At 43.1% G+C, this 24,113-nt stretch overlaps 1 protein-coding gene across 1 annotated transcript; it reads right to left on the reverse strand.

Moving 5' to 3' along the window:
• On the reverse strand, positions 1–24,113 carry LOC307065508 (uncharacterized protein C8orf76-like; the record flags this gene model as incomplete). Its single annotated transcript, XM_079722346.1, has 6 exons — positions 1–313; positions 4,466–4,598; positions 14,883–15,328; positions 19,886–20,029; positions 20,737–20,832; positions 23,997–24,113. The coding sequence occupies 6 exons, from the start codon at positions 24,111–24,113 to the stop codon at positions 116–118; spliced, it is 1,134 nt and encodes a 377-aa protein (XP_079578472.1). The 3' UTR covers positions 1–115.

Here is a 24,113-nt window from a genome sequence, read left to right on the forward strand (position 1 = left end):
TAAGACATAAATAATTGTTTTTAATTCAGTATATTCCATGATTAGCAGTGGACTCTGTCTGGAGTAAACCAGCACAATTAATACAAGATGTTTTGTTCTGTTTTTAAAGGAACCACTAAACCAACATCTGTATCTCTGTATGGAACTGATTTTCAAAGGGACAGAAGTGGTCTTTGATCTTTCTGAACCACTTGTCTTCAAATTCTTTCGAAGACGCGATCACCAAGGCAGTCAGGGCTGCAGGGCCAACACACTTCACCTCTGTGTGAACCTCATCTCTTATTTTTTCTGGGACGATATCTTCGCCCATAACCTGCAGTAGGAGGGAAAAAAAAAACCAACCCTGTCCCAATAACAGGGGAAGCAGACACGGAATGAAGACCATGCTATTTATCAAGTGTAAATGATTTCGTACAGAAGGATTTCTTTAGCAGCCAGGGGACAACTCTAACCATTCAATATATCGAAAAGATGTTTATTCAGAAGCAGTGATCCAAGACTGTATTTGTAAAACATCCCCTACTTCCAGTCTCATCTTCCCCTGAGTAAACAAATCACCAAAGCACTAGCATGGCAGCAGTACCATTCAGGCTACAGGCAGTGAGAGTCAACCTTCTTATACCATAGAGCATCTTCAGCTGACAAGAATGCACGGCGAGTGATCCTCCCTCCTCGTAAGTGACAGAAAAGCAGAGCTTGCACAGAATGTAACTGCTGCTGTGTAGAGAGCACAGATCCCTTCTCTTAGAAGTTCTCCAGAGAAGTCAAAGGCAGCAAACAGTGGAGCAGCAAGTAGCTGAGTCCACACTTCCACTTCCCTGATCCAGAGAGACTCCATCCTTCCAGAAAGGTTACCACAGCAACCTCAGGGACTTAAGAGCATGCCCCGCGCTCTAAAGGCACAATACTGCTCCCTACTGGTCAGACCCAGGTCCAGGTTCTGCGTTAGTTTCTCTTTGACAAGGCACCCACAAAGTTAAGTTTGTAAGAAGCTTGCATCTGAACTCGCTAAGTGATCAGCCCACCTTTGGTAAGGACAGTGAACTAAAATTAAGTCCCAAAACATTTCCCACGATTCAGCATGAAAAGTTAGGGGGCCATTTGGCAGGGATGTTGTAGAGGGAATTTGTCACTTGGATTTGGACTAGATGGTCCCTAGGTTTCCTACAAACCCTGAGGTCCTATGTGTCCATGAATACTCAAATTATAATGGATTAGAAACCCACTCAAAGAACGGGTTCCACTGGCTTTAAATCTTCAAAGACTACTTATTGTTTGAGGCGAGAGCTGACGGGATGAACAGCAAGCAACTGTCAGGATTTATTAAGGCATGTTATTTTCATCAATTCAAAGACAATTTTTGGTTTTGTATTTTAACATTTCTGAAATCAAGATGTATCTTATAGGTGTGTCACAGTGTAAAGAGCATCTTATTTTTCTTTTAGTGGCACATCAAATAATTATGTCTCAACAACTGATGACTGCTTGGACTCAATGAAATACAGTATTTTAAAATCTGGGGTATAACACCAAAAGTGTTTTTTTTTAATTAAAAAAAAAAGAGAGAGAGAGAATTGAATAATAGTAATACTCAAACAGTGCAATATTCCAAAAAGCGGGCTCGGCAGGTATATCATTCACAGGTGTCAAAAAATCTGCAGAAGTCTTTGGCCAAATAAAAATTTAAACTTCTATATATCAAAAGTATCATAAACTTCAGAAAATACTGCAACATATACAAGGTTAGTAAGCCTAGTGTAGAGAGAGCTCTTAAAATTAATAAGAAAAGCAGAAACATACAAATAACGAAGAAAAAGCATGACTAGGTAGTTCACAAAATATAAATGGCCAATGAATGTGTGAAAAAATTGTTCATTTAATTAGTAATCAAATAAACAGTAATATTAAAAAGCGCTATTTTTACCAATGAATGTACAGATTTTAAAAAGTAATAATATTAAGTTGTTCAATATAAAATTCTGGTTTTATGGTCAAAATGATTGAATACTGACAATTTCACATGGTTCAACCTAATACCTAGGTTTGGAGAAGGAAAATCAGTATTCTCATATGCTGCTGGAGGATATGTAAACGGAACCAACCTTTCTCCTCTCTCTTTTTTTTATTGGCCACACCGCGTGACTTACAGGATCTTAGTTCCCTGACCAGGGACAAACCCGAGCCCTCAGCAGTGAAAGCACAGAGTCCTAACCACTGGACTGCCAGGGAATTCCCAGAACCAATCTTTCTTAATAACAATTTGGAAACATGCTTTGAGGCTTTAAAATGTTCATATACTTTAACCCAGTGATTCTATTTCCAGTAATCTATTCTAAAACAAACACAAAAACTGATTATTTTTACAAAGACTTATTAAAATCGGTACTGAATATTTGTTAAATGTCCAATATAGGACTTAAGTAAATAAATGCTAGCTCAACAAAAGCTGTAACTGGACTACTATCCAGTCATTAAAAATTATGCACTCAAATAGTATTTAAGGATACAGTGTCATGATCATACCACAACGTTAGGTAAAAATATCAGCCTACAAAATAAAATGCAATTTGGCAGTTCCTCAAAAAGTTAGACACAGAATTACCAGACGACACAGCAACTCCATTCTCAGGTAGATGCCCAAAAGAATTGAAATCAGGAACTCAAACAGATACTTGTATGCCAATGTCCACAGCAGTATTATTCACAAAAGCCAAAAGGCAGAAAACAATGCAAGTGCCCATCAACAGATGATGAATGGACAAATAGGATGTGTGTGTGTGTGTGTGTGTGTGTGTGTGTGTACACATACACACAAACAATGGAATATTATTCAGCCATAAAAAGGAATGAAGTTCTGATACATATGGAAGAACCTTGAAAACATTATGCTAAGTGAAATAAGCCAGACATAAAAGGACAAATACTGTATGATTCCACTATTTGAAATATCTAGCACAGGCAAACTCACAGAAACAAAAAGCAGATTAGAGGTTACCAGAGGTTGGGGTAGGGGTGGGGTGGGGAAAGGGAATGGGAATTATTGCTTAATGGTTAAAGTGTTTCTATTTGGAGTGATGAAAACGTTTTGGAAATAGTGCTGGTGGTTGCACAACACTGCGAATGTAACTAATGCCACTGAATTGTACACTAAACAGCAATTAAGATGGAATTTTTTTTTTTTTTTTTTTTTTTTGCGGTACGCGGGCCTCTCACTGTTGTGGCCTCTCCCGTTGCGGAGCACAGGCTCCGGACGCGCAGGCTCAGCGGCCATGGCTCATGGGCCCAGCCGCTCCGCGGCATGTGGGATCTTCCCGGACCAGGACACAAACCCGTGTCCCCTGCATCGGCAGGCGGACTCTCAACCACTGCGCCACCAGGGAAGCCCAAGATGGCAAATTTTATGTTAGATATATTTTTTTATCACCAAAAAAAAAAAAAAAAAAAGAGGGGAAGGGGAACTGTTATAACATTAAAGAGATGTAAGAGACAAAAGAATCAAACACAGTATGTGGACCTTATATGGACTCTAATTCAAATAAAACAACTATAAAAAGAAAAAAGTATGTAATTAAGAAATATTTAAGGATACAGGGTCACGCTCATGTCACAATGTTAAGTAAGAGTAACAGAGCACAAAATGAAATGCGCATTATCATCCCAAAGAGGGCCCAGACATTTCTTTTTTAAAAAGCTATTTTAACTGCAGGTTACTTCCCATGCATTGTCCAGGCAGAGGACTACTATTCCAGTCACACATGGGGAAGAATATGAAGATGCTTAAGACACCTTGTAAGGATGTCTTACTTATAAGGAACTTAAAATCTAGCTAAAAGATAAGACATTTTTAAATTTTGGGGGGGCCCCACAGAGCTATCTATTCCAGCAACCACTGTATCTGAGTTCAGGGAGAAATTGCCACAGACCCATTTAAAAAAAAAAGTGACATCTGAATTTCTCTGCAACCATCAAAGTAGTAACAGGGTGGAGCAGAAGGAAAAGGGACTTGGAGCTGGATGGGCTGCAAACTAGCTCTTCCACTTAAAACCTGACCTTAGGCAAGTCACAGCCTCTGCAAGCCTCACTCCAGCTCCCCCCATCCCACAGGCTGCTCTGAGGATGAACAGGAGAAAACACAGACAAAAGAGCTGCCCAAACGTCAAGTCACTCATTCATTCATTTATTCAGCACTCACAAATCAATTACGGGGCATTTCTGATGTTCAAGCCGGCAGGTACTAACAAGCACTGACAAGTAAACGAAACACAGCCCCTGCCTCACAGCACGCTACTGCTCAGAGGATGACGGGGCTGCTTTCGGGGGTTAAGTGATCAAAAGGCACGTAAAGGAGGGAGACAGAAGTCCTTCAGAAGATGCGACCTGGCCCTGTTTTTTAAAAAATGGTCTCGGAGCCAGGAAAAACATCTATGACACTTTGTTTCACATAAACCCTAGAGGACACACTCACCTCTGCTATCAACAGCAAAGTGTCTTCTTTGAAGCTGAACCCTTTCATTTTAGCTTCAATTTCCTGCTGAGTCTTTAAGTTCCTCTCCAAAGCAAACGATGTTTGCTGAGATTGGGCGAGCTGAAGCAAAACCCTGAAAAACAGAAAGTCCCAATGTTTAATAGGCTCACAGAAAGGACAGCAGTGAGGACATGTTCATACACAGCACTGGAACTGGGCTGGATGTGAGTCCAACCTGGCTAAAGGGAAGGTCCTCACCTTCACCTGAATCCCTAAAGCTCCTTACTCTCAACAAATTGCCCAACTTTACACTGGAGAGTTATCTTTTCTAAAATTCATAGACCAAAACTTCTCAAAGGAATCTTTAGAGAGCAAGCCTCAAAAGAGCTTCCTGTAGAAGTCAAGTGATTGAAAGCACAAACAATGCAGAGTGAAAAGAACAAACCTCCCCATCAAAGGCTCCTCCCCAGAAGGGTCAGGATGAAGCTCTCTGAAGTCGGCGCTCTATGACCCTTCCGTCTCCCTGGGCCTCAAGGACTAACAGGATCTCTAGCACGCTTCCGTTACCCACGGCAGGGCCAACCCCTCCACGGCCCTCGGAGGGCCGCTCTGCAACAGGCTCACCCCGGTCTCCCCGTCACGGTCACGGCCTGGTCTCCTCTTGCTCTCCTCCTACACCTCCTGCTCTTCACTGTTTTTCTAAAATGCTGACTGCAGGGCTTCCCTGGTGGCGCAGTGGTTGAGAGTACGCCTGCCGATGCAGGGGACACGGGTTCGTGCCCTGGTCCGGGAAGATCCCACATGTCACGGAGCGGCTGGGCCCGTGAGCCATGGCCGCTGAGCCTGCGCGTCCGGAGCCTGTGCTCAGCAACGGGAGAGGCCACAACAGTGAGAGGCCCGCTTACCACAGAGAAAAAAATAAAATGCTGACTGCAGATTTTTCCAATTCCCCTCAGGCCTCACTGCTACGCCCAGAAGCACTCAGCTCTCCTGTTCACTCACCTCCTGTCTTGAGAAATGCCCCCCACACTACTCTAGGCATTGAGGGATGTTGGTGAGCACAACAGACAGGTTTCTGCCTCAAGGAACGGAAGGAGAGCAAAAGCACAAGCAAATAAGATCATCTCAGGCGGTGACGAAGGCCATGAAACAAAAACTCAAGACAGGGTGGACGAAGTGTCCACCTCAGGTGGGGCAGTGATGGAAGGCCTTTCTGAGCTACCACTCAAGCTAAGGCTCAAATGGTGAGGAGCCAGCCACAGGCACACGTCGGGGAAGAGGGCTTGGCCAGGGGAAGGGGGCCCTGCCAGAAGAACCAGCTTGACGAGTCTGAAAATCAGGAAGATCTCTGTGGCCGGAACACAGCCAAGAAGAAAACAAACTGTAATGAAAGAGGAGAAAAAGACAGGCCGGGCCAACTCACGTAAGCCCCTGCAGGCCACGGAAAGAAACGTGCAGTTTACAGAAGTGCAATGGGAAGCCGCTGGGGTTTTATCCAAGAACATGACCTCATCGGCCTTCACTCTGACTCTTCACATCACCCACCTGGCCTCTGGAGGCACTTACACGTGTGGCCTCTTTAGGTCCTTGCTTTCTCTCTCTTGCTCCTGAAGTTACTTGAAAATACAGCTTAGCCCAGCTGCCCCCATTTCATGTTCATTCACCCTCAGTCCTCTGCAGTCCGCCCTGTCACCGCGTCGCTACTGGAAGTGCCTCCTCAAAGGTCTCACAAAACCTCTCGCCTTCAAAGCCTCTTCTCACTCCATCTGATCGCTGGTCCTTCCTGGAGCTCCTCAACCTCTACCTCCCTTCTTCTGAGCTCAGCTCCCACTTCCAATGGAAACTCCAGCGGGACTCCCACCCTCGATCCGTTCTGCTCCCCAGCCCCGTCCTGTCTCAGTGGAGGCACCACCACCCACCCTCACCCGCAAGGCAGACTCTTCAGGGCGGCCTGACTCTTCCGCCCTCCCATCCCCGCCCCGGCCTAACCCACACATTCAGCTCGTCACCAAGTCCCGTCTGCTCCATCCTCCGTGCCATCCATTTCCCCTTTTGATGCTCAGCGCACTGGGCTAGGTCAGGGCCTCGGCACCATCCACCGATCGGTCCACAGCCCCTTCCCTTGTGTCCCTGGATCCAAACTCCCTCCTCCAATACGTCCTCCTAGCCACCAGATCTCCCTCGAAATCAGAGCTCTTGTCACACCACTTGAACATTTAAATACTCTTCAGATCTTCAGCATAAGGACCAAACTCTTTAAGATGACATTTACCGCCTTGTGCTAATGAAAACACAACAGCAGACGTACAACACTTACCAAACGTTTACGCACACTGCATACCACAGTAAGTGCTTCAGATGCTTTAAACCTCACAGCTCCACAAAGTAGGCATTTCCCCATTTCTCCATCTGTCAAGATGAGGAAACTGGAGATGGGAGAGGTGAAGTAATTTGTGCAAGGTCAGACGGTGAGCGAGCAAGCGCGGAAGTCCACGCTCATTCCCTCAATAACAACGAGTTATTAGGTTCCTTAAAATGGGATCTGACTCCAAGGTCCTGCCTCCTGCTCACGACGCTGTTCTGGTCTCGGGGTCCACAGCCCACCTCTCGGTCTCCTGCCACCAAAGCTGCTCTCACTGCACCGGACCACGTGACACCACCGTGCTACACCCGCCCTTCCACTCCTTGGGCCGTGCTTTCTCTCTCGCAAGATATCCTGGCAAGAACACAGGCTCTGGAGTCAAAGATCTGGGTCCAGATCCTGGCAGCACTTCACAGCTGCGCCACCTTGGCATGATTCCAAATCAGCTCCCCAGTCTGTACACTGGGATGCCAACATCTACCCCAGAGAGTGGTGAGGGTTAAAATGAAATGATGTATACACAGCATCAAGTACACATTCATCTACACAACTGACAAATGTTCCCAGGAGCCCCGTTCCCTCTGTGGAGGTCTTTCTTCCTGCCACTCTGCACAGCTCCCGGGTGCTGGTCCCTGAAGGGTTCTCTGCCACTGACACACTGTTTAGCACCTGTGCTGCCGGTCACCGACTGCACATATGTTTTCCTCAATACGCTGAACAGTGTAAGGAAAGGGACTCTTTTTTGATGATCTTTATGATCCCAGGCCCCAGCAGGAGCTTGGAACCCAGCTGTCATTCAATGCACTTCTGAATTAAAGTGATATAGGCAATACTAAATAAACATCCGCTGCAGGAAGTTTAAAATCTGCCAAATAGATACCGCTTTTCAGTAAGACTCACTGTTAACATCAATACTTCTTGAATTCTTCAGAGTTTAAAAAAAATAAAAATAAACAAAACAAAACCCAATGCTACGTTTTTTGGTATTATCTGAGACCTAAGAGAGTCTGTTTCTCTCATAAATTACAGAACTGGTCCAGTGTATTCTCCCCTTTCCCTAAACTCTTATACACTATGGATCCAAAACCATGGGAGTCCCTGAACCATGGGAATTCCCTGAAGAAGGAATTAAACGTTGTTTATTTCTGTTATTAATAGTGATTTGAACACACAAGCAGATTTCCTTCTTCGGTAGCTTTCTGTGGAATGTGAGTGAAAAATTCCTTGTTTAAAATATTGCTTCCCCTGTGTGCAAGCACAGGTCACTCTCCACACCCCCATTCCGGGGAGCCTGTGCAGCCCGCCACTGCCAGGGTCCCGGGATCCAGGGACAACTTCCCCGGGAGAACACACAGTGCGCCTCACGCTGGTGCAACGTCATGCCGGCCTCTGCCGCCGCAGGCTCATCCCGCATCCGTGCCCCTCCCTCCCCGGCCTGAGTGAGCCAGAGCGCCCGAAGCAGCTGCTCCTTTAACCCCGTCCTGTCCGAGCGAAGAACAGAAGCCTGAAGGCGACCTACACGCAGAGGCGGGGCCAAACCCAAAGCTGAGCCCCAGGAGCTGTGAGAACAAAGAAGAGAAAGGGAAATCTCTCCCAGCAGCCTCAGGAGCAGCAGATTAAAGCTCCACAATCAACTTGATGTACTCTGCATCTGTGGAATACCTGAAGAGACAACGAATCATCCCAAATTGAGGAGGTGGACTTTGGGAGCAACGATATACATTTATTTTCCCCTTTTTCTCTCTTTGTGAGTGTGTATGTGTATACTTCTGTGTGTGATTTTGTCTGTATAGCTTTGCTTTTACCATTTGTCCTAGGGTTCTGTCTTTTGTTTTTTAATTACTTAAAAAAAATTTTTTTTAGTAATTATTTTTTATTTTAATAACTTTATTTTATTTTACTTTATTTTATTTTATTTTGTCTTCTTTCTTTTTTTTTTTTTCCTCCCTTTTATTCTGAGCTGCGGGGATGACAGGCTCTTGCTGCTCCAGCCAGGTGTCAGGGCTGTGCCTCTGAGGTGGGAGAGCCAAGTTCAGGACACTGGTCCACAAGAGACCTCCCAGCTCCACATAATATCAAACGGCGAACATCTCCCAGAGATCTCCATCTCAACACCAGCACCCAGCTCCACTCAACGACCAGCAAGCTACAGTGAAGGACACCCTATGCCAAACAACTAGCAAGACAGGAACACAACCCCACCCATTAGCAGAGAGGCTGCCTAAAATCATAGTAAGGCTACGGACACCCCAGAACACCCAGCCAGACGTGGTCCTGCCCACCAGAAAGACAAGATCCAGCCTCATCCACCAGAACACAGGCACTAGTCCCCTCCACCAAGAAGCCTACACAACCCACTGAACCAACCTTAGCCACTGGGGACAGACACCAAAAACAACGGGAACCACTAACCTGCAGCCTGCAAAAAGGAGACCCCAAACACAGTAAGTTAAGCAAAATAAGTCAGAGAAACACACAGCAGATGAAGGAGAAAGGCAAAAACCCACCAGATCTAACAAATGAAGAGGAAATAGGCAGTCTGCCTGAAAAAGAATTCAGAGTAATGATAGTAAAGATGACCCAAAATCTTGGAAACAGAATGGAGAAAATACAAGAAACGTTTAACAAGGACCTAGAAGAACTAAAGAGCAAACAAACAGCGATGAACAACACAATAAATGAAATTAAAAATTCTCTAGAAGGAATCAATAGCAGAATAACTGAGGCAGAAAAACGGATAAATGATCTGGAAGATAAAATAGTGGAAATAACTACTGCAGAGCAGAATAAAGAAAAAAGAATGAAAAGAATTGAGGACAGTCTCAGAGACCTCTGGGACAACACTAAACACACCAACATTCGAATTATAGGGGTCCCAGAAGAAGAGGAGAAAAAGAAAGGGACTGAGAAAATATTTGAAGAGATTATAGTTGAAAACTTCCCTAATATGTGAAAGGAAATAGTTAATCAAGTCCAGGAAGCACAGAAGGTCCCACACAGGATAAATCCAAGGAGAAACATGCCAAAACACATATTAATCAAACTAACAAAAATTAAATACAAAGAAAAAATATTAAAAGCAGCAAGGGAAAAACAACAAATAACACACAAGAGAATCCCCATAAGCTTAACAGCTGATCTTTCAGCAGAAACTCTGCAAGCCAGAAGGGAGTGGCAGGACATATTTAAAGTGATGAAGGAGAAAAACCTACAACCAAGATTACTCTACCCAGCAAGGATCTCATTCAGATTTGATGGAGAAATTAAAACCTTTACAGACAAGCAAAAGCTAACAGAATTCAGCACTACCAAACCAGCTTTACAACAAACGCTAAAGGAACTCCTCTAGGCAGGAAACACAAGAGAAGGAAAAGACCTACAATAACAAACCCAAAACAATTAAGAAAATGGTGATAGGATCATACACCTCGATAATTACCTTAAATGTAAATGGATTAAATGCGCCAACCTAAAAACACAGACTAGCCGAATGGACACAAAAACGAGACCCGTATATATGCTGTCTACAAGAGACCCACTTCAGACCTAGGGACACATACAGACTGAAAGTGAGGGGATGGAAAAAGATATTCCATGCAAATGGAAATCAAAAGAAAGCTGGACTAGCAATTCTCATATCAGGCAATATAGACATTTTATGCACCCAACATATAGGAGCACCTCAATACATAAGGCAAATACTAACAGCCATAAAAGGGGAAATCGACAGTAACACACTCATAGTAGGGGACTTTAACACCCCACTTTCACCAATGGACAGATCATCCAAAATGAAAATAAGGAAACACAAACTTTAAAAGATACATTAAACAAGATGGACTTAATTGATATTTATAGGACATTCCATCCAAAAACAACAGAATACACATTCTTCTCAAGTGCTCATGGAACATTCTCCAGGATAGATCATATCTTGGGTCACAAATCAAGCCTTGGTAAATTTAAGAAAGCTGAAATTGTCTCAAGTATCTTTTCTGACCACAACGCTATAAGACTAGATATCAATTACAGAAAAAAATGTGTAAAAAATACAAACACATGGAGGCTAAACAATACACTACTAAATAACCAAGAGATCACTGAAGAAATCAAACAGGAAATCAAAAAATACCTAGAAACAAATGACAATGAAAACATGACAACCCAAAACCTATGGGATGCAGCAAAAGCAGTTCTAAGAGGGAAGTTTATAGCAATACAATCCTACCTCAAGAAACAAGAAACATCTCAAATAAACAACCTAACCTTACACCTAAAGCAATTAGAGAAAGAAGAACAAAAAAATCCCAAAGTTAGCAGGAGGAAAGAAATCATAAAGATCAGATCAGAAATAAATGAAAAAGAAATGAAGGAAACGATAGCAAAGATCAATAAAACTAAAAGCTGGTTCTTTGAGAAGATAAACAAAATTGATAAACCATTAGCCAGACTCATCAAGAAAAAAAGGGAGAAGACTCAAATCAATACAATTAGAAATGAAAAAGGAGAAGTAACAACTGACACTGCAGAAATACAAAGGATCATGAGAGATTACTACAAGCAACTATATGCCAATAAAATGGACAACCTGGAAGAAATGGACAAATTCTTAGAAATGCACAACCTTCAGAGACTGAACCAGGAAGAAATAGAAAATATGAACAGACCAATCACAAGCAATGAAACTGAAACTGTGATTAAAAATCTTCCAACAAACAAAAGCCCAGGACCAGATGCCTTCACAGGCGAATTCTATCAAACATTTAGAGAAGAGCTAACACCTATCCTTCTCAAACTCTTCCAAAATATAGCAGAGGGAGGAACACTCCCAAACTCATTCTACGAGGCCACCATCATCCTGATACCAAAACCAGACAAAGATGTAACAAAGAAAGAAAATTACAGGCCAGTATCACTGATGAACATAGATGCAAAAATCCTCAACAAAATACTAGCAAATAGAATCCAACAGCACATTAAAAGGATCATACACCATGATCAAGTGGGGTTTATCCCAGGAATGCAAGGATTCTTCAATATACACAAATCAATCAATGTGATACACCATATTAACAAACTGAAGGAGAAAAACCATATGATAACAAACTGAAGGAGAAAAACCATATGATCATCTCAACAGATGCAGAGAAAGCTTTTGACAAAATTCAACATCGATTTACGATAAAAACCCTCCAGAATGTAGGCATAGAGGGAACTTACCTCAACATAATAAAGGCCATATATGACAAACTCATAGCCAACATTGTCCTCAATGGTGAAAAACTGAAACCATTTCCACTAAGATCAGGAAGAAGACAAGGTTGCCCACTCTCACCACTATTATTCAACATAGTTTTGGAAGTTTTAGCCACAGCATCAGAGAAGAAAAAGAAATAAAAGGAATCCAAATTGGAAAAGAAGAAGTAAAGCTGTCACTGTTTGCAGATGACATGATACTACACACAGAGAATCCAAAAGATGCTACCAGAAAACTACTAGAGCTAACCAATGAATTTGGTAAAGTACCAGGATACAAAATTAATGCACAGAAATCTCTTACATTCCTATACACTAATGATGAAAAATCTGAAAGAGAAATTAAGGAAACACTCCCATTTACCACTGCAACAACAACAACAAAAATATCTAGGAATAAACCTACCTAAGGAGACAAAAGACCTGTATGCAGAAAATTATAAAACACTGATGAAAGAAATTAAAGATGAGGGCTTCCCTGGTGACGCAGTGGTTGAGAGTCCGCCTGCCGATGCAGGGGACACAGGTTCGTGCCCCGGTCCAGGAGGATCCCACATACTGCGGAGCGGCTGGGCCCGTAAGCCATGGCCACTGAGCCTGCGCATCCGGAGCCTGTGGTCCGCAACAGGAGAGGCCACAACGGTGAGAGGTCCACGTACCGCAAAAAAAAAAAAAAAAAAAAAAAGAAATTAAAGATGATACAAATAGATGGAGAGATATACCATGTTCTTGCATTGGAAGAATCAACAATGTGAAAATGACTATACTACCCAAAGCAATCTACAGATTCAATGCAATGCCTATCAAACTACCACTGGCATTTTTCACTGAACTAGAACAAAAAATTTCACAATTTGTATGGAAACACAAAAGACTCCAAATAGCCAAAGCAGTCTCGAGAAAGAAAAACGGAGCTGGAGGAATCAGGCTCCCTGACTTCAGACTATACTACAAAGCTATAGTAATCAAGACAGAATGATACTGGCACAAAAACAGACGTACAGATCAATGGAACAGGATAGAAAGCCCAGAGGTAAACCCACGCACATATGGTCACCTTATCTTTGATAAAGGAGGCAAGAATATACAGTGGAGAAAAGACAGCCTCTTAAATAAGAGGAAAACTGGACAGCTACATGTAAAAGAATGAAATTAGAACACTCCCTAACACCATACAAACAAATAAACTCAAAATGGATTAAAGACCTAAATGTACGGCCAGACACTATCAAACTCTTAGAGGAAAACATAGGCAGAACACTCTATGACATAAATCACAGCAAGATTCTTTTTGGCCCACCTTCTAGAGAAATGGACATAAAAACAAAAATAAACAAATGGGACCTAATGAAACTTCAAAGCTTTTGCACAGCAAAGGAAACCATAAACAAGACCAAAAGACAACCCTCAGAATGGGAGAAAACATTTGCAAATGAAGCAACTGACAAAGGATTAATCTCCAAAATTTATAAGCAGCTCATGCAGCTCAATATCAAAAAAACAAACAACCCAATCCAAAAATGGGCAGAAGACCTAAATAGACATTTCTCCAAAGAAGATATACAGATTGCCAACAAACACATGAAAGGATGCTTAATATCACTAATCATTAGAGAAATGCAAATCAAAACTACAATGAGATATCATCTCACACTGGTCAGAATGGCCATCATCAAAAAAATCTAGAAACAATAAATGCTGGAGAGGGTGTGGAGAAAAGGGAACATTCTTGCACTGTTGGTGAGAATGTAAATTGATACAGCCACTATGGAGAACAGTATGAACGTTCCTTAAAAAACTACAAATAGAACTACCATATGACCCAGCAATCCCACTACTGGGCATATACCCTGAGAAAACCGTAATTCAAAAAGAGTCATGTACCAAAATGTTCATTGCAGCTCTATTTACAACACCCAGGACATGGAAGCAACCTAAGTGTCCATCAACAGATGAATGGATGAAGAAGATGTAGCACATATATATAATGGAATATTACTCAGCCATAAAAAGAAACGAAATTGAGTTATTTGTAGTGAGGTGGATGGACCTAGACTCTGTCATACAGAGTGAAGTAAGTCAGAAAGAGAAAAACAAATACCGTATGCTAACACATATATATGGAATCTAAGAAAAAAAAAGGTCATGAAGAACCTAGGGGTAAGACAGGAATAAAGACACAGACCTACTAGAGCATGGACTTGAGGATATGGGGAGGGGGAAGGGTAAGCTGGGACAAAGTGAGAGAGTGGCATGGACATATATACACTACCAAACGTAAAATAGCTAGTGGGAAGCAGCCGCATAGCACAGGGAGATCAGCTCGGTGCTTTGTGACCACCTAGAGAAGGGGGATAGGGAGGGTGGGAGGGAGGCGCAAGAGGGAGGAGATATGGGGATATATGTATATGAATAGCTGATTCATTTTGTTACAAAGCAGAAACTAACACACCATTGTAAAGCAATTATACTCCAATAAAGATGTTAAAAAATATATATATATCGCTTCCCCCTGTCAGTGTTTTATACATTTAATTTTCTTTCCTAATTTTAACGGCTGCCAGTGTTAACCTTTTATCTTGAGTGATGATACAAGTTGTATTTTTGAGCAAACATAGTTTTGTTTTTAAATCTTACATACTAAAAGGACGCATTCAAAGGATTCTATCTAGACCATGGGAAAAATCTCAAAACATATACTAAGTGTGTAGCCTAGAATTTTTAGAAGCTTAAAATTAGAAAAATAAAACCTTTACTCTGAGCTTAGCACCATGTATGTGTAATTCACTCTTAGCTTACCTGGTTCGTATAAAAGAGGCACAGGCTTTCATCTGAGTTTCTAGCAACACTGCTGCTCTCTCTTCTGCCATACAGGTTTGAATATTTTTAAATGCCTTCTCATTCTTCTGGTTATTACCACTGCTCGTTTCCACAGATAAGGCAGAGCTCTCGGGCAACATTTCAGGGAAACACAAAAGACAGTCTTTTCCTGAGTGGGGACAAGAGGATTTGATAGCCTTGTCACTCGAGGTGAAACTGTTCTGTTTGTGAGATGACGCAAGCACTGGCTCCAGATTCAGGTAAGCCTCTCCCAATCTGCCCCAGTTCCAAGGATTAAAGGGATGCAAAGAAATCAGTTTCTGTAGGCAGAAAATTGTTTTCTCCAAGTTCTGCAAACTTGAACAAATAGCAAACTGGAGGTAGAGCACAGTGGTTAAATGGTCTGTGTTAGTTGCCTTATTTTCCTAAGGAGAAAAAAAAAAAGATCAGGAAGTTTAAACTACGGAATGTTTCCCATATAAAAATGAAGATGCCTAAAAATCCAAGTTGTACGTGTTATAAATTACAAGTAGTCACACAAGTAGGGTGAACTAAATATTTTTCAATAGATCTCAGTTTGAAACCATAAACCAAGAGAAATATAAACTAACCTAACAAAATAATCACCAGTCATTCCCAAACACCCTAATGTCACAACAGTCACATAATCCAGGTGATAGTGGCCTGGCAAAGTTCAGCACCAAAAACCTCTGTGTCAGTTTATTTTCCATTTGTATTATAATCTTTATTGTCTTCAGCCAGATATCTGAAAGACCCAAGCCAACTTTTTTATACCCTGGGCTAATGGTTCCATTTTAATATTCCAGGCTTTCTAAAAATCCAAATCGTAATTTCCTTGAGGATTCAAATGGACTCTATTTCCAAATTTTACTTGGCCTAGACGTCCTAAACAGGATGGCCCTGCAGCTCTCAGTGTTTCGTGACGCATCATAACTGAATCCAAATGCCCTCTCTGGTAACTATTTGCAGAGCCAATTATTTCTGGCTGGAGGGGATTGCTTGGTTTCTTTCTGATCAGAAAATCCTTTTCAAGTCTCCTTAATCAGAGCCATCACCTCTTGCCTAACTTGCCAAATGGCAAAAGCCCTGTGGGTTAGGGAAACAAGCCTCCTTTTTCTAAGTTAAAGTCTGTAGAGATTCAGTTCATTTTAAGTCTAAGGAAAACCTGGCCTACTAGTATTCAGATCAAGCCCCTGCATAGAACTGAGCAAGAAACATGAGTAAAACTACCCAGCATGGGGCTTCCCTGGTGGCGCAGTGGTTGAGAGTCCACCTGCCGATGCAGGGGACATGGGTTCGTGCCCCGGTCCTGGAAGATCCCACATGCCGCGGAGCAGCCGGGCCCGTGAGCCATGGTCGCTGAGCCTGCGCGTCCGGAGCCTGTGCTCCGCAACGGGAGAGGCCACAACAGTGAGAGGTCCGCGTACCGCAAAAAAAAACTACCCAGCATGCAGCTGGAAGAAACTGGCTGACCAGTGAGTGAAAGCTTGAGAAGGATTCTAAATATTCATATATTGAGTGAAAAGACAGGAAATAAAGCCTCGTGTAACCTATTCAGTCATACTATACCTTCCCGATGACAGATTGGACCTGGTTTTATTATTACTATTGTTCAGTAGTCTGTCCTTCCCCAGAGACCATTGAGTTCCAGAAGAGTTTTTGTTCAATGCTGAACTCCTAGTAGAGCAGAGCTTCTCAGACACAGCAGATGTCTACTAACTGCTGAGTACTACATCTTCATGTGTTTTATTTATAACAGTGAAAGCAGGACGTATAAACTACCTGCAGCTAACGCTACCTTTCCTCTACACTCTATAGTGCCCTATACTGTTCACGAACATTTTCAGATGGCGGAAGCAAGTATGTGGTGGGGTAGGGTGGAGCACGCAGACCATGGTTTTGATGGCCTGGCTAGTAAAGAACTCTCTGGAAACTAAATTCCATTTAAACGAGTTTGTGTGGTTTTTCCAGAGTACTGCAACTCCTTCTATAATGCAATGACGATGACAAGAGTTAACATTTACAGAGCGCTTACCATATGCCAGACACTCATTTAATCCTCATGACAATCCTTTAAAATAGACTCTATCACTATCCCCATTTTATAGTTGAGGCAACTGAGTCATAAGAGAGAAGTTAGATAAGCTGCCTGACATCACACAGCTAGTAAGTAGCAGAGCCACAATCGGTCCCACTAGAAGTCACGGAAAAAAGGTACTTCAGAAGAGCTGACGTGTGTTAGCTGGCTTAGGATTCTCCCACTAGACACTAGGTCAGCAATGTATGGGCAGGGTATGGACACGGTTTTCTGTCTCCTTAGCACTGAATCCAGAACTGCGTACATGGTAAGACTGAAATAAATGTTTGTGAAGTGATAAATGGAAAAAAAAGTCAGTAACTGTCAAAAAGCAGTTTCCTTACCACAGTTTATCACATGAGCCCATCAGCCACTATAAGATGTTTAAACTATTTGTTTAAGAAATAAGTTCCAGGGCTTCCCTGGTAGTGCAGTGGTTAAGAACCCACCTGCCAATGCAGGGGACATGGGTTCGAGCCCTGGTCAGAGAAGATCCCACACGTGGAGCAACTAAGCCCGTGCGCCACAACTACTGAAGCCCGCAAGCCTACAGCCCGTGCTCTGCAACAAGAGAAGCCACTGCAATAAGAAGCCCGTGCACTGCAACGAAGAGTAGCCCCTGCTCGCCGCAGCTAGAGAAAGCCTGCACGCAGCAATGAAGAACAAAATTTTGGCTGCGTTGGCAGCCAAAATAAAATAAAATGAAAGAAATAAGTTCCATTACAAATTTTATCCAAAAATTATTAAGAAGAGAGGTGAATAAACTTCAATAGAAGTTGTGAGCATAAAATGTTCATATCCTGCTGGGCACTCCCAAGCCTCCCTGTCTGTTTTGTTCAATGCTGGATAATGACCTGTCCCACTACAGAGCACGAGGGGACAATAACCACTGGGACAAAACCCAGAAATGGGCCAGAGTGAATAACAAAAGAAGAGGGCCTACAAGTAGGGAAGAAATTTTAAAAAGAAAACAAAACACAGGGCATCAGGAAATGAGAAAACCATGTAAATGGGCAGGGTCCACTGAGATCATGTGAAGAGACCCAAAGAAAGGGGTGAGACCTATCAGCCTATGCTGCCATTTCTTCCCCAACACTCCTGCCCAGCAGGGTGCCCAGCAGCCCAAGGACTAGTTCTCAAAGTCCTGACAGAGGAGCTGAAGGTCTTCTGACTGGTCCTTCCTCCTGCCTGGTAACCATCCCAAGCTCTGGATGGCATCTGCTGGCAACAAATCCTTCTCTGAGCCACAACAGCAGAGACTCACTAAGCTAGAAGGAACCAGAGAGCCAGTCCAGCCCCTGACACTAAACTACCTGTCGCTGCTTTCGGTGGTCTGGGAGGGGAAGACAAAGCACAACAGTGATATGCAGGCGATGTGAGGAAGAGAGAGGCGATGGGAGAGGAGAACAGTGAGAAAGGACGCATGACTGATGTCCAGAAAAAGCAACGGAAAGAACCGAAGTTGCCGTTAATTTTCAGACCAGGGAGACTGAACACTATTAAACCCCGCCAAGTTCACTGTGTTCATGCCATGTGCTTTCTTTTTTTTTTTTTTTTTTTTAATTAGTTTCTGCTTTATAACAAAGTGAATCAGTCATACATATACATCTGTTCCCACATCCCTTCCCTCATGCATCTCCCTCCCTCCCACCCTCCCAGCTTAAGAATTAACCCACAATTAGTAGAGGGGAGAAAAAGAACGAACAAAAAACACAGCTGTTTTCCATGTTCCGAAGACAATTACCACCAAGGGTTCCTCTCACTGCAAGAGGCTGAGGTCCTATGCAATGAACCCCGGCAAGCAAACTGTAGGATTTCTCTTAGTTAATGAGACGGAGGAGGACAACTCAATTGCATGCGTCCTTCAGGCTGACCTCTGGTCAACGAGATGCACAGGATTCAAGATCAGAGCCTCAGTGCCTCCTTAAGTCCCTCTGAGGAAGAAAACTGGTCATCTGTAAACTAGGACTGGTCGACTTAGACTTGTCCCCATATAAAATTTACACTAAAAACCGTAGGTGCTTTAATCTGAAAACAAAAACAAGCAGAATACAGAATTGCAAAAAAAAAACCTGCTTTTATTAAATTCCTTAAAAAAATTCTGCAGACTCCATTTAAGAATAAAAAGGATTAAGCTTGGCCTAGTATGATATTTAGTCATTTTTTGGTAAACTTTTTTCCTGTTTATAAAAGTAATATATGTTCATTGTAGAAATTTTGGAAAATAAAAATCTAAACAACAACAAAACACCTAAAGAAGAAAACAGATCACTGATAATCCTTCCACTCTGAGTATTTACTCCTAACAAGAGTAAAAACTTTTGCAAGTGAGAATTCCACGGTGGTCCAGTGCTAAAAAGTCTGCCTTGCAGTGCAGGGAATGTGGGTTCAATCCCTGGTCGGGGAACCAGGATCCCACATGCCGCGGGGCAACTAAGCCCGCACACCACAACTACTGAGCCCGCGCTCCTCAACTAGAGCCCATATGCTCTGAAGCCTGTGTGATACAACTACAAAGAGAAAAAAACCTGCACACCACAACTAAAGAGAAGTCCGCACGCCTCAATGAAAGATCCTGCATGCCGCAACTAAGACCTGACACAGCCAAAAATAAAACAAAACAAAAAAAACCTTTGCAAGTGAGATTTTCAGGCAATGAAAAATTTTGAGCATAACACAGGAAAAATATTACAAGCGAATGATTATGTCTAGACCTCCAAACTGTTCATCATAATAAAGTTCTTCCACCACTGACAATTTTCTTCTGCTTATCCAAACCCACAGATTTAGCTGCAAGAAGTTGTTTTGTTTTGTTTTGTTTTTTACAAAATAAACCATTCAGCCATCCTAGGGAAGCAAATGGAAATAAGCACAAACCACTCACCAAGTGTGTAGCAATCTCCAGGGCTTCCTCGTGCCTTCCCAGGTGAACGAGACACCGAGCCTGGCCTTCCTGGACATCCCTTTTCATGGCAAAATTCGTGGACGGCAGTTTTTCTGAGATACCGGAATACTCTTGCAGTGCTTTCTGGCAAATATTTGTTAAATAAAGGAAAATGAAGGGATGAAAAGAAAGGCAGAAAACGCAGTAGAAAAAAGAATTCAGTCATGGGGGTGATGTGTTTCCTAGGCAGAAGGTAATGTTATAACTGACCGTACAATGAACTAAAGGAAGACTTGAGCATTTTAGTCGGTACTCTTTTTCTGAAAGGTAGAGAAAAAATGGCTGGAGACTAGAAATAAAGCATTCTGGAGCCCCAAACACCAGAATCTGAATCCTGGGTTTGCCACTAACTAACTTGCTGTATAACCTTTTCACATCAGCAAAATAACAACAGAACTCTTGTGAAGATGACATGAAGTCTCTAAATAAAGCAAGCTGACGTCCAGTTGTTAGTTCTTTCCTTTTCTTACACATTTTCAGGTGCTTTGTTCCTGTGGCCCCATGAGGTATCTGTGCTAGAGGCTCCCACATAATTAGGAGATACAGAACCTGGGGAAACAGACCTACAAGGATCCCAACAAGCTCTCTATACTGGAGTTACAGGAAACAAAACAAATTATACAGAGCTAGAAACTTGGGATTCTAAGATTACAAACACATATCACAAAAGATTAAATTCATCTTCACAGACAACACACTCATAACTTAGTATACTGTTATTGAAATATACTGTAATGGGCACAACAAAAACCCATCTCAAGTAGAGCAATCTTCTGTATGTTAAATTCTACCTGATACTCCTGCCGTCTGTAGGCCAGGTCCCCTTTGAATTTCTGGATAGTCAGAGCTTCAACATCATCACTGCTCCCCGTTTCTTCACAAAACCACTAGAAATTGTGAAAACAGCATATTATAGAGAATGAAACTACACTTTTCCACGCCCCACTCAGAAGCAATTTCCCATATATAACTGATTAAACCCCCAAAAAGACATAATTCTTGGGCTTCCCTGGTGGCGCAGTGGTTGAGAGTCCACCTGCCGATGCAGGTTCGTGCCCCGGTCCGGGAAGATCCCACATGCCGCGGAGCGGCTGGGCCCGTGAGCCATGGCCGCTGAGCCTGCGTGTCTGGAGCCCGTGCTCCGCAACAGAAGAGGCCACAACAGTGAGAGGCCCGCGTACCGCAAAAAAAAAAAAAAAAAAAAAAAAAAAAGACATAATTCTTCAGGATAAGACTCAGGAAAACATCTGACAAAGAAGAATGACAATTTTAATGGTGGCCCAGTTTTTATGAAAATTATCACAAGTAATAAACATACTAATAATACGATACCTCTTAACTAAAACACAAAAGTATATGGTTTTATCTATACCATTTTCAATTTGGGGTTGTGATGCTTGGGAACCTACATTTAACTAGCACAGTTCACGATGGTTCTTTAGACTGAGATGTTTTCCTGCAGAGAAATTTTTAGGGTGGATGGAATAGGGATTGACAACTCTTTATGGAGAGGACATAGAAAAGAAGAACTGTCATTGTAGTGCTATTATGAAAGTGTAAAAGCCGAAAGTAGAATCGAAGCAAAGAGGAAACAGAGATGAAGGCTGAAAGGAGGCTTCCGTGCAATCAAATGCCAAAGGGCTATAGGAGAAAAGTCTCAGGAAATGCCCATCTGGAATATTTTATTCACTTTTCTACTGATTTAAACCCTATGGATAGAAAGATCTTTTTTGATTACCGCATAAAGAACGTTAAGATGAGAAAACACGAATGACGAGAAGCACTGCGTGCCAGTTTTCCAGCTCCAAAGAAGTATCTCATCTCCCCCACACACACCTTTAAAAAATTTTAAAAAAATTTTTGGCTGCATTGGGTCTTTGTTGCTGTGCATGGGCTTTCTCTAGTTGCGGCGAGCGGGGGCTACTCTTCGTTGCAGAGCACAGGCTCTAGGCGCGCAGGCTTCAGTAGTTGTGGCTCACGGGCTCTAGAGCACAGGCTCAGTAGCTGTGGCGCACGGGCTTAGTTGCTCTGCAGCATGTGGTATCTTCCCAGATGAGGGATTGAACCCGTGTCCCCTGCAATGGCAGGCAGATTCTCAACCACTGTGCCCCCAAGTAAAGTCCCCCACCCACCCTTTTACTCAGAGTAAAACACACTGAGGCTGAATGAAGTCAGTTACACACTATTATAAATTCAAACGTAACTGCATTTGTGATGGTTCCACCATCACATCAAAATTTCTTGGTTCTATTTCTAAAAGAGTTGCTTGGGTATCATTGCCCCCCTGTTAATTAGTAATATCGTTTCCCTCCTTAGCCTGATCCATCATTGTGGAGAAAGCTAGCAACCACTGTTTTTCTGTTCTCCCTGAAGTACTGTGTAACCCAACAACAGCCTATATATACTGAACCCATAATTCTCCTTTGCACTTTATTGCTCTCCACTCACATACCCTATTAGATTATCAGCCAATCCCAACTTTTGGAACAATAACTGAATAACTGCAAACCTCCATCCAATGTTCATCATCCTACTGGGAAATGATCAAGCAAAATTGGCTTTCAAACGCAAGGGCGCAGATGGGGATGGCTTTAAATACCCCGTTCTGATAAGAGTAGGAGGGAAAAGCTGTGAACAAGGGTGAGACTAAGAAGGGAAGTGCTGGTAAGGCAAACACCTGGTCCCACACCAAATAGGCAGGGAACACAGATCTTCTAACCCAAACTCCTGGTTTTACACTTGGGGAAACCAAGAGGACTTGAATGAGGCCTGAATTTATGAGCAGTTACCATTTACCAAATAAATTCTAAAGACAAGTGATTTTTGGATTTTACTTTATAAGTAGACAGCATACCACACCTGGCAAAGTATTATCTCATCCCACTCTCACAATAAACCTGTGAGCCAACAAACATTATTTTTTCTCAAATGACAAATAAGGAACTGACACTTTGAAAGGCAACCGGTAAAGCCAATGCTGGAACGCAAGGGTCCTATCTCACACCCATGGCTTTTTAATGCGGTACCCCATGACTTTGAAAGCCCATTCCCCGCTTTTAGTCTACACGATCAAGTACTAAAGGTCACTCTGAAAGACTGCATGTGGCAAGGAGAAAATGTAAGTGAAATAAAACAAACATACAATTCAGTAATTTCTGAGTGCCTGACACCTGTAAGTACAAGGGTTTTAAGGAAAAATGAGACAATACGTGTCAAGGAACCCTGCCCAGTGCCTGGAACACTATCTGATAAAAAGGAATTATTATTGGTGAGATGAGATTTACACACATGAAAGAATACCAGCTTAATACTCTAGTTATTCAAAATATTCACGGAGTTCCCACTACGAACAAAAACTGCTAGGCACTGCGGAGGACATAAAGTTAAGCACGCACGCTCCTGTGATCATTAAGCATTCTGGGTCTAAGAGTTTTATGAGATACTGACAATTGCTTTAATAGGTAAAAGAGGGAAAAGGAGTCAAAACAAAAATATGTGGTTGGAAGGGGGAATCAGAAAAGACTTCTTGGAGGAGGCGGCATTTAAGGTGCGCCTTGAGAAATGTCTATAACTGAACGATTGTGACCATCTGAACGGGGTTAACATAGGCAGGCCCGTGGGTGGGACGTCACGGTTCAGGGAGCAGACAACACTGAGGTCTGAAAAGTGGGCGGTGGCTGGATTTGTGGGGGCCCTGACTGCCCGGCAGCAGAAGCAGTGAAGGTCCACGGGAGCTACTACAGATTTTAGAGCAGGGGCGTGAGGCCAGCGAGCCTCCGGAGACCGGCCGAACGCCAGGTGCGAGTTGATGGCCGACGGCGCGGGGATTCCCTCGGGGGAAGAGGGGGCCGGGCCCAGCCGGCTGCGGCTCGTGTAGGGGAAGGGATAGCAGGGAGCCCGCGTGGACACAGGGAGGCCGGACTCGTGCCGGGAAGGTGTGGGTTCGGGGGTAGGCCACGCGGCCTTGGGGCGTCTGAAGCGCTGTCGGGCCGGGACCCGGAAGCGCGAGGCCCGGGGGCTGGAATGAGGCCGAGAGGCCCCGCTCTCTCACCTGCGGCTCGCAGAGCTTGGCGCGGTAGGACGCAAGCGGTTCAGGCCGCCTCTCCTGCCTCTCCTCGAACACGGAGTCCTCAAACTCGCCGCCAAGCAACCAGCAGCCGGTTTCCAT

The sequence above is a fragment of the Hyperoodon ampullatus genome, assembly GCF_949752795.1.
Source record: "Hyperoodon ampullatus genome assembly, chromosome: 17".
In the NCBI taxonomy this organism is placed as follows: Eukaryota; Metazoa; Chordata; class Mammalia; order Artiodactyla; family Ziphiidae; genus Hyperoodon; species Hyperoodon ampullatus.